Consider the following 11,337-nt stretch of genomic DNA (forward strand, 5'->3'; position numbering starts at 1 on the left):
AAACATTAAAGAACCTTAAATAAGGACAAAAACTGAAACAGGACTGAAATTGCAAAAATCAGCTATGCTTAACGACCAAAAATCTAATTTACTCGATAAACTTTTTGCAATTTGTTTATTGCTAAATCCATTACACGGAAAGCTTTGAGAAACTAAGTTTCTTGAACTTATTTGTAATCGGATTTGCCCACGACTTATCGGGCACTCCACATTTTACATCCACAATTTCAACAATGCAAGACGCCTTTTTGTCATTCTTCTTTCTACCCGAAGTTCCATTTCCATCCCCACTGTCAGACCGGAGAAAAGGATTCCGGCTAGCCGTTCTGGCATGGTGATGCTTTGGTTTCCGGGAACCACCACCGGTTTCTTTCTCATTCGTGGTGGTGCCACCACTGCAACTGGCGGTTGCTTCCTCTGTTTGTACTTTTGGTTTCAGTTTTGAATCCATGGCAGCATTATTAGGTTGTTCCAAGGTTGTTTTTGGAGATGGAACTTTGACTGATTGTAGTTCCCTTGACATTAAGGCATTGATGGTGCCCGTGGTTCCAACTTTTATGGATCCACCACCACCTTTGATGGCTTCTAGTGTTTGAGCCATGATCTGTTAAGTCGTTCTTTCTGTATTAAGACAAACAGAAACACGCATATATAGCTTATCAAATTAAGTAAAAAGAGAAGAACACCTATGAAATATTAATATCCCTATGTTCAATTAAATTTGGCACTTCTTAATATCTCTTCAATGTTTCAAGTAAATACACCTTTCTCAGTTTTGTTAATTTTGGTAACAAATTTATTTTCAATATGTCAAAATGATTACAATTTTTCAGTATCGAAGACACTCATTAGCATTCACATGTACAATCATTATCTAGATGTCGCTAAAATAACATTTTTAATCACTTGGTGACTGGATATTCAAAATCATGGTTGCTAATAACCCAAATAATGGGTTTCCCAAGTTTAGTGACCTAATTCTCAAAGAAATCAGTATTTTGTTACTAAAATTAGCAAAATAATGAGATGTTACATCAGCAAGATTCACACCTTTGGTTTTAGAATAATTTGCTACTCAAATTAGAAATAATTTGTTATGATTTTACTCTCCAAAAATCAAAGCAAACCCATAAACATGAACATGGTGAAAGGGAGATTCACACCTTTGTTTTCAAAATAGCTAAAACCAAATGAAAATAAATCATACGAGATCCATCAACTTGAACAATAAGCAAGCAGGTAGCAGTTTGCTGGATGATGAATTGATGATGACACCTAATTTAAACCCTAATTAGATGCATTGAACAAGTTTCAACATCTAATCAATCAAGAATCCCAATACCCAAAAAAGGATTTAAAACCCTAATACGCAATCTTAAAACTGATCATAAACCACATACTCAAAGTGTCTGTGAGTGAACAATGGTGATCTGTTAATAGAACATTATAAAGAGCTTGAACAACTTAGAAGTCATTATTGAGTGAACGTCAGGTACCGAAAACAGATTTGAACAAGATAGGAACGAATCAAACCCGAATCGAAGAAGATTAAGAACGCTTACCGAAAAGCAGAGTAGTTCCCAAATGAAAACTTATTCTAGTAATACAAAGCTCTTGAACTTTCAGGTTTTAGGGGTGAGCAACTGAAGAAGATATGACACATATGTGTGTATAGATGGAAGGTAATCAAAGCATAGAGGTTCGTAACTTCGTATAACCAGTGTAGAAGGGAGCTGAGACAAGATCCGGCATGAAATATCGAATCTACGTGGGAAATGGAGCAACTGGGAAGGACCACCGAAACCAAATTTCAAAATAATTGCTTGAGTAAATTACAAGAATTGTCCCCTTGGTTTGGGTATATATATGTATTTGGTCTCTAACACTTTGTTATTAACTTCTATCTATCTTTTGGTTTGATTTTATTTCGAGTTTAGTCCCTAGCTTCAAATGTCTAAATTACCCTTAATATCTTTTTATTTTATTTTATTAAAAAGCAAACTTAAAAAATATATGGTCCCATTTTCCATGACACTAACCATTAACGTCTTATGACTTCACCTTCTCCTTTTCTTGTTTCGCCTACCATTGTCATCTTCAATGTTTTGCCCACTCTCTTACCGGGGAAAACACTATCTTTGTCCCACTCCCCACTCTTATCTTGATCATCAACAACCACAACTACCTATCGATTCGTAGAATTGAGTTTACCTATCTGACATGCTCGATTTCACCATCGACGTAAGGTGGGTCTTCAAGAATTAGAGCACCTCAATCTCTACAAATATCGTCACATATCTACATCTTCTACCCCAATCTCTGCAAAATACTCTTCCTTTCTCTTTGACCAAACATCACTTTATCATTTTTTTGAACTCGCGTAGGTTACTTATGTGTGGATTCAATGATTTAAAGATTCTCCAGTGAAATCAAGTGTGGTTTTTTTTGTATAAGGTTTATAACTTATCGGTGTTGGTCTTGGGGTAAGCGGCAAGAAGATGTGACATGACGGGTGACTGACAAGAAAATATGACATTGGGTTGGAGAAATCGACACAAGCAAACAATGTCACTTTGGGTTGGAGAGAGTAAGGTGGTGGTAGAAAAAAATAGGTAGGGATGTCGGATATGAGAAGGAAGGGAAGGTAGATGGCCGGAGACCGTAGGGTAGTAGTTGGAAAGGAAGAGGTGTTGACGATGATGTTTTTATAGAGCGGGGTGAGCACATCGACAATAAGTCATTTTCGGAGGTGATGGTGTCACCGATAAGACGAGAGAAGAGAGAGGTAACATGTGAGAAAAGAAAGAGATAAATGTCAGTTTTTGATAGGGATCAGATTGTGGTGGGTCCTATTTTAATTAATATTATGAAAAAGATAAAATAATAATAAAGAAAAAATTAAAATTAAATACATAAGGATATAATAATTATTATAAGTACGATAGGTACTAAAATTGATTCGAAATCAAACCATAAGAATATTTCAAGTTAAAACAAAAAGTTAAACACAAAACAGGTAAACTATTCCAAACACAAGGACCATTGGTGTAATTTACTCTAATTGCTTTGTGTTTGTGTGATGTGTCCCGTCCTTCTTTCCTGCTACTTTTGTTGACTATGGTCTAGCCGTCTAGGGCTTGTTGAAATCAATTTTAGTAAATATATTATTAAAATCTATGTGATACTATTTTATTAAAAAACTTGTTGTATTTTTATTTTTCTAAATTCATTTTAAATTTTGTAAGTAAAAAATCTTCAAGTTTATAGATATGTACAAAATATACTTATCATATTTGTCGTTTCTATGTTGACTTGCATAATGATTATAAGTGTTTCATATGTATTTGAATAAATAAGAATGGTAAATATGATAAAACACATATGGTTTATTTATTTAACAGATCTTATAAACCCTTTCATTTCAAAAAGAATTTGCAGATCTGTGTATAACAAAATAAAAATAGGATAAGTTTTATCAACAAAAATTTCATAATATAATATGTATGATCGCTTATATATGTGATTAGTTTCCCTCTATAAAATATGACTCGACAGGTTCATGAATTATGGATGTTTGTAATAATTTTTTTAATATTTTAAAAAAGTACATCTTCAATAATTATGGGAAACAAACATAGAGAAAATAAATGCAAAATAATTTATAAGTGTAAAAGGGTAATAAAATATCAGTTTTATTAATAAAAAAAGCAGTACTACAGTTAAAATTTCTAAAATGTGAAAAAAAATCATTATCATCTGTTTACCATATTTTTAGCCCAAAAAATTATATATATATATATATATATATATATATATATATATATATATATATATATATATACTAAATAACAGGAAGATTGTAAAGTTTCATTAAAAAAATACTTTATCATATTAGCCGAACGAATTTATTACGTTTGTCCGATTTGGTCCCAAAAATTGTTTTTTTGCGCAATAGATCAGTAAACTTGCATGTTGTTAAATACACTATTTTAAGAGTTATAAAGGGATCATCCAGTTTTCTTTTACTTATTTGACATTTTACTAAATAAATATTTTAGTTTGTTAATGTACCTATGTAATGTTACGAGGCCCATAATAAAATTAGGTGGTCTTCTTTCAAACAAAGTGTGTTCATTCCAGTGAACTCCAATTACCCACTATCAAAGTCGTATGATGTAAGGGCGTGTAATAAGTTATCGAATATGTTTAGTGGCTTCAAATCCTTGAATGTGGCTTCATATCCTTCTTGTTCTCTTTCACAAACTCATTCCAGTTAGTCTTCAACACACAATTGCGTCTGTTTGTGCTTTTCAATCGCCACATCTTCATGACCATTTGTTTTTGATGCAATCGCAATCTTGGCCCCACAACTCAAACTCCTTTCCATTCTCCAGATCTTGTTTCTGGTTTTCTGTCAAGAACTCATCCGTTTTTAGTTGTTTCAATCTCCGAGTCCTCACCATTGGCTTATTGTTCATTTTGTCTTCTCAGTGTGAGGCTTCAATGTCTTTGAGTCTTCTTCATCTTGCTCTGCTAAACCCTAGTGCTAATATCAATTTTTGATGGATTAAGACTAACAGTGATTGCATTAGTCCTACCGGATCTCATGTAGCTTAAACTTGAAACAGGAGGCAGATGGGGAGTTGGACTGTCATCTGAAGCACTAGTAGCACCGACACCGGTGCCACTGACATCAACACCATCGAGGTGTGGCGGAGATGGTGATGGGTTTGAAGCACCAATGACACCGGCATGGACAACAAATTCCCCTACTCTTGGAAACCCGTCTACAAGTTTTACAAATTCTCCCAAACCTAAACCTTTAATCACATTCCTATCACAGTAAACAAAATGTTTGACATCGTCGAAAAATCAAGAAACATAGACCTTTTATGGGATATGATCAATGAAATCGGGCATAGCCGTTTGATTACATGCATAATCTTGGAACCCTAAACAGCGTGATTGAGACTTTATGTGTGTGTAAACTTGGTGAAGAAGCTGAACACATTGTTTTCAAATTGAAGGAATGGATTAAACCAGATGGGTTCACGTACAAGTGTTTGATTCGTGGGTTTTGTGAAGGTTTTGATATAGATATTGATGGTGTGGAGAAGATGATGGAAACCCCTGATCTTTGGTTTTAATGTTGACTTATAGATAAAGAAAATTAATGGTTTGACTTTTTTGGGAAATTTCATCTTGACTATCTATGTAGGATCCAAGTGTATTAAGTGTGTGTTTAGGTGGCATTACAACCAGCTATAATGGGTTAAGGGTTCAAAACAAAGTCCATGCCCATAAAAAAAACAAACAAACACATGAATGGCCTTTTAAAACAAAAATAACAAGTTTGTTGGGTTAATATGATATTTTTCCAAAAAAATACTTTGACCTGTAGACTTTTTGGCTGACTTGGACTCATGGTTTTTAAATATATACTATATGAAACCAACCAACATGTTACTGTACCAAACAAGTTGGTAGCCAATATGTTTTATATTGGTGATTTTAATGTTGTCAACATATTTTGGTATAATTATTATTAATGATGAGATAGACCGAGTTTCATTTACTAACCGAGTTTGGAGGTGCGAGGTGCACACTCAATGTGATAATTGTGAACTCTAATATACAGGGTCCAAGAGGTAGAGCCCCTGGCGATGGTTCCGCTGACCGGTCAGCGGATGGGGTTCCAAGAGGCAGTGCCCCGAAACCTGAACGGATTTCTATAATGAGTTAAGCTCTAACCATGCATTTCCCGCCAAATTATAAGTAGTGACATCACTGTGATGTCAGAATCGATTATTTCTTATAACCATATATACAACCACTTGTTTTGGCGCCAAAATTGCATGTAACTACCACCGACTACCTTTCCCTCTTGTATAAGAACATATTGTATGTTCCAAAAACGGGTTACAAACTTACTCTCAAAAATCATACTTCTGGTTCTTTTTATCTCCAAAAAAACACAAAACAGCAAGGTATATATTTATGTGTTTTGAATTTGAAAGTGACTTGATTTCCAAATTACATTTCTTGGATTATCCAAAATCAGATTCCGTGATACCCCCACGCATAGGGGTCGAAATCACAGATTTTGAAAAGTGATTGCAATCACGGTCCCAAAAATTATCCAAGTTAATTTATATTCTAAGACCCAAAAATCTTACATTTTATAGTCAAAATTATACAAAATTTGAAATATAATGACACGATAATATATATAATACAAGCGAAATCGTATTTTTCAATAGCCAACTATATTTATTGTCTACAAGTTTAAGAGCGTGTGTATAAGTCATTTAGCCATATTAGTCACTACTATTACCACGTTAAAAAAAAGTATCTTCAATAGAATTCTTTAATAAATTAAAGGAATTACGTAACTAATCTTTTTATTAGACGACAAAATTACCCGATGTTTTGTTCTTCTTTAAATCTTATAATAGAAAAATTATAAAGAAGTTGGTATATCCATTACAAATTTGTAACAGCTACACTTGTTGGTAGCAAAAACAAGTTGATATCAAAGTATATATATATATATATATATATATATATATATATATATATATATATATATATATATATATATATATATATATATATATATATATATATATGGTATAATAGTAGTAACAAAAGTTTTGCACCGGCTAAAGTTGGCATCGGAACAAATATCCACCCCTACTTCCCCTTCCCCCCCCCCCCCCCCCCCCCCCCTCTCCTTTCACCCCAATATTTTTGTAGATCACTGGTGATGACACCATTTGAACTGAAACCCAAACAAATTGTTGAACAGCGTCGTCAAAAACTCCATCTCCGTTTCTCCCCTTTTTCACATACTATCAATGTCGAAGATCCGAGTGAGAAAAAAAAAAGTTGGGGATCAAATGTACAGATTACTCCAAACTACAAAACCCATTCATGTAATTTACTCTAAAAAAATAATTGAATGAAATCAATATATTACAATACACAAAGTTAAAATATGCAGAATTAAATCTAGACAACGAGTATTTTTACATACAATGCAAACGTCTCATTTTTATAGACATAAAATGTCCCAAAAAAACATAACTATATCAAGTCTTTTTTGAATAAAAAAAGAGGGCAAAATTATTACATATATAGTTATAAAAAAAAACAATCAAAATATCATATGGCCATTACAAATTTAATATTGGTCATTAAAATGAAACAAATTAATTAGTCAAAAACATATTAAAGCTTTGAAAACTAAATATAATTATGATAGTAAAATGGAACATTATTGAATAAAAGGGATCAATTGTACTAAACATCAAATAGCATCAGATTAAACCATAGCAACAACCAAACACAAACCATCCATTATACCATTTCTAGGTCTTTATTGCTTAAATTTGTACCATTTCTAGGTTGCTAAAACTCGAACTTAAACAAATAACATATCAATTCAAGAACAATTTCACCAACTTATTGCTTAAACTCAAGTGAATTCAAAAAAACAATTTCACAATCCTGCAAATCTAATTTGGGAACATCATATACATTGGATCGTATTTTCAAGACTTGAACATCAGATCTTGCCAAATCATCCAACTCCAATTAGAGAACATCCAGTAGAAAATATAATTGGAGTCTTTTTTCAACTTAACAATAGGTCATTAAACATATAGTCTTTGTTTCTGAATTCCATGCTATTTATTATGCTCCAGCAATTCCAAGAAAACAACCATAGAAAACCAAAAACCATGTCTTATCATCATCTTCTTCATCCATTTAAATACGAGAATACCACCATTAAAAGAGAATGATAAAAATATTGTAATGCCTGTAAAACTTTGATTTTAAAAAATACATTCTCATATATAAAATTTGACTAAAACTACATTCTTTCTGTGAATAAACAAAACGAAACTTCATAGTAATATCTCAAACATATGCTAATAGTAAGTCAAAAAAAAAAAAAAAAAAAAAAAAAAAAAAAAAAAAAAAAAACATATTTCTAAATTCTAACTCCCCCCAGTGAGCAAACTGAAGAACAAGTCTTCTTTCTCACTATTGGCATTAACCCCATCATTTGGCTTAATCAGAACCCCCATGGTGTCATTAGTTTTCAGAGGTTCAGGTCTTTTCACTGATACAAAAGCTACTTTCTTCTTTAATTCGGGTTTAGGTTTAAAAGAATCTAAATTATTATCCAACAAATTCAAACTTGTAATCTGTTCTTGTTCTTGTTCTTGTTCTTTGTTGTTGCTTGAAGGCTCTGAATGATCTTTTTCAGCATTTTGATCGTTATCTTGTATGCAATCATGAGTAAGAAGATTCTCTACTGAAGAAAGATTGTCCGCTTTAATGGTGGCAGGATCTTCTTCAGAAGGATTGTCTGCTGTTATATCCATCGGTTTTTGGGCTAAAAGCAAGAAATAGCAACATACTTTCATTCATTTGTTTATTATATTTATAGCATATCATAATTCTGTTTCTTTATATTACACCATTGTAGTTTGAAAAATATATAAGGAAAAAAACAAAGAGAGTTTTGTAGATACTCTTACCTCCAAGAATAGTTTCAATGCTTTGATATTCCACTGTTGATAAACCTTCTTTACATATGACATCAACATTTGTTGCCTCTGGATTTTTGTTATCCAATTCACTCTTCCTCTCAACTAAAACAAATTTATCGGTTTCCCATACACATTCCAAAAACACAACTTCTTGCTCAGTTTTCGGGTAATATTCCCTAAAGACCTACATGTCACTCACACAAAAAGACTATATTAATCAAAAACTTAAATAAAATTACATTAAAACTGAAATATAGCAAATGAAATACCTCGATTCCTTCTTGGTTAAGTTTAACAGACTGCTGCTTTTGTGAGAGAGAAGAAACCATGTTGAAGACTAAAACAACATCGAGTAATATCTGTCAAAAACAAAATAAAAACACTAGTATGCATAAGGATTAAGGAATTAAGCCTGAAATATAAAGAAATAAAAAAAAAAAAAAATAATCATTATAATGTTTACTTGCTGAGTTAAAACTCGAAGGCGTGCAAGTATAGCCAACACAGTCATGGAGAATCCCATAAAAAAGGATCGAGCAAGCAACGTAGATATCTCTCTATTCCAATGTCAAGGAGATCAACAATAAAAAATGTATGAATAACAAAAATTCCAAACTTAAACATAAGAGGAAAAAAAATCATATTATGCAGTTTCCACTTGAAACTATTCATTTAGTCAAAATATAAGGTAGGATACATAGCTGCCTTCACCATTGGCTCAACCATCTACAAAAAGAAAAAACAAAAACAGATATTGAATGTCAATGAATGGAGCTAAATTGTATTAAATGAAGAACTTAAAATGTATAAATTTTGTAAGAATTACCTGTGAAAGTAAGCGTGCAGCACCCTGAAGTCGAACCAGAAAATTATGTTTGACACCATCACATTTTCTTCTCTTTAAACTATGAATTATAAAAGTATCAACTCGAATTCAAACAGTTTGCAGTATATAATATATAGAGCAAAATAAGTTTTTCTTTAGTAATAATATTAATACCTTTCCAAGAGCTGAACTTTTTGCTTAGGTCGATTCCCATTGATGACAAGAAACGAAGAGTTAACAATTTCCTCCAAGTTAGTTGATTGAAGAAGCTTGCAATCTCTTCTCACCTACTTTGCAAAAGAACTCTGGTTACATAAACCAGATATAGCATACATAACATAAACTTATGTGCAGTTCACTGAAACTAGAGTTTATCCATGATCAGATAAGAACTAAAAGTGGTTTAGAAAACATGAAGCAATACCTTCAACAGGTACTGGAAATATGAGCTTCTGCGATGCTGGTTTTTATTTTTGTGGATGATTCTATCAAGAACACCTAACTCTGACTGGAATTGACTAAGGAAAGATTGCAATCGTGCTTCAATGGTTTCAAACTGAGCATCCATGTCCTCAGCTGTTCAAAGACATATGTTAGCAATATCATGTACCTAAGAAATGTGAAGCAGATAGTTATCCCCTTTGCCGATGTAATACACAAGAGAAAACAATTCAGCCAATACATGAATATATTAAACATGTAACTGATCAGTGAAAACATGCATATTAAGAAAGTAATCCCTCTCAGGCATTTGATCGAACAACTTGCATGCAATCTGATTTCTAATCTTCTGGTCATTCTGAGCAATCTGATTTCTATCCTTCAATTAACTTTGAGCGGTTTTTTCATCATCAAAACTTTGGTTCGGAAGAAATATAAGCCATAAGACTAAAGAACTCAAGACACTTCATAATCGAGAAATCTAGATGAACATGGATTATTGACATGAATCCATGAACCAAACAACAAACAATTAGAAACATGAACGACAAGTGAACAAACACGAGTTTTGTATACGAACAACCAAAATAAGCAATAGGCATCACATCATCAGGAACAACATTGATAGCCTTACAGTCAGTATCAGTATTGTCGATTTCAAAAGAAAGCTGAAAAAAAGGAAGACAAATGGAACCTACGGTGGGGTGCGACGGTGTAGCTGTGGGGTGCAAAGGTCTCCGGCCGCTGGCTTCACAGGGGAGGCGATGGAATACAGCGTCGAGCAGGGGAGGAGTCGACGTGAGGAGCAGACGCGATGGAGTCGTAAGTATAAACGCTGTGGTTGAAGTCGAAGGTTTTATTATGTATGGGGCATGGTCAATTTTCAAATATAGAACTGATAATAAGTTAAAAAAAACTTAGCCAAACACCCTCTTAGTAGGTTTTGGAGAAATGAAAAGCGCCATGTTGTTTCACAGCGAGCATGATCAAAATTTTGAAAATTCAACTCTAGCTTGCAGAGGGAAAGTGTCAAAAAGTAGGCCCTAACGCAAAAGATTTCAAACTATGAAGTTGTAAACTCATAAATGCGTGCGTGTACGAGAATCACAGAGAGGACGTACCTTGTCCGTCTATCGAAGACGCCATTGGAGGTCTTGATCGGAGAAAATTCAGGGATGCGGGAAGACGGCGAGGGAGAGGAAGAAGGATGCAGGCACGGGCCTTAAACGTTGTGATGTTCATATATTAATGGGCCTGAGTAAGTAACTGTTGGCCTGTTGGGTATATATACTATATACGAAACTTCACATTATATTATATATACATTTATCAGAAAATGTTAATTTTGTGAGTTTGTAAAACGAAAAATCCAAAAAAAAAAAAAATATTATTATTTTTGTCATTTTATTTATCTAAAAATAAATAAAAATATTGTTTTTTTAATACGTGAAATATTTTAATATAATATTACACTGTAAATATTACAATGTGATTTATAATTTTAGAATA

General features: G+C 33.0%; 2 protein-coding genes across 5 annotated transcripts; both read right to left on the minus strand.

The window, feature by feature from the left end:
• Positions 1-68: 68 nt before the first annotated feature.
• On the minus strand, positions 69-1,812 carry LOC145063377 (hexon). Its single transcript, XM_079010983.1, has 2 exons — positions 1,563-1,812; positions 69-621 (listed from the first exon to the last, which is right to left on the minus strand). The coding sequence occupies exon 2, from the start codon at positions 599-601 to the stop codon at positions 131-133; it is 471 nt and encodes a 156-aa protein (XP_078867109.1). The 5' UTR covers positions 602-621; positions 1,563-1,812; the 3' UTR covers positions 69-130.
• Positions 1,813-7,947: 6,135 nt separating this feature from the next.
• Positions 7,948-11,065, minus strand: LOC145064762 (uncharacterized). 4 transcript variants are annotated; one of them, XM_079012141.1, is made up of 10 exons: positions 10,950-11,065; positions 10,527-10,663; positions 9,812-9,963; positions 9,562-9,674; positions 9,388-9,466; positions 9,259-9,287; positions 9,025-9,118; positions 8,831-8,920; positions 8,550-8,745; positions 7,948-8,404 (listed from the first exon to the last, which is right to left on the minus strand). In XM_079012141.1, the coding sequence occupies exons 3-10, from the start codon at positions 9,953-9,955 to the stop codon at positions 8,004-8,006; spliced, it is 1,146 nt and encodes a 381-aa protein (XP_078868267.1). In that variant the 5' UTR covers positions 9,956-9,963; positions 10,527-10,663; positions 10,950-11,065; the 3' UTR covers positions 7,948-8,003. The 4 variants fall into 4 exon arrangements, with proteins under 4 accessions (XP_078868267.1, XP_078868266.1, XP_078868265.1 ...); XM_079012140.1 differs by having other exon boundaries at positions 10,527-10,871; XM_079012139.1 differs by lacking the exon at positions 10,527-10,663.
• Positions 11,066-11,337: the final 272 nt, after the last annotated feature.

The sequence above is a fragment of the Lactuca serriola genome, chromosome 7 (genome assembly GCF_051521515.1).
Source record: "Lactuca serriola cultivar US96UC23 chromosome 7, Lser_US96UC23_V15, whole genome shotgun sequence".
In the NCBI taxonomy this organism is placed as follows: domain Eukaryota; kingdom Viridiplantae; phylum Streptophyta; class Magnoliopsida; order Asterales; family Asteraceae; genus Lactuca; species Lactuca serriola.

Excerpts from the sequence above, each read along its gene's own strand:
- LOC145063377 (XM_079010983.1), bottom strand. The coding sequence starts at position 601 with ATGGCTCAAACACTAGAAGCCATCAAAGGTGGTGGTGGATCCATAAAA.
- LOC145064762 (XM_079012139.1), bottom strand. The coding sequence starts at position 10,974 with ATGGCGTCTTCGATAGACGGACAAG. Across the intron at positions 9,288-9,387 it reads CTGCACGCTTACTTTCACAG|ATGGTTGAGCCAATGGTGAA; the intron begins GTAATTCTTACA and ends TTCTTTTTGTAG. Across the intron at positions 8,405-8,549 it reads CATTGAAACTATTCTTGGAG|CCCAAAAACCGATGGATATA; the intron begins GTAAGAGTATCT and ends TCTTGCTTTTAG.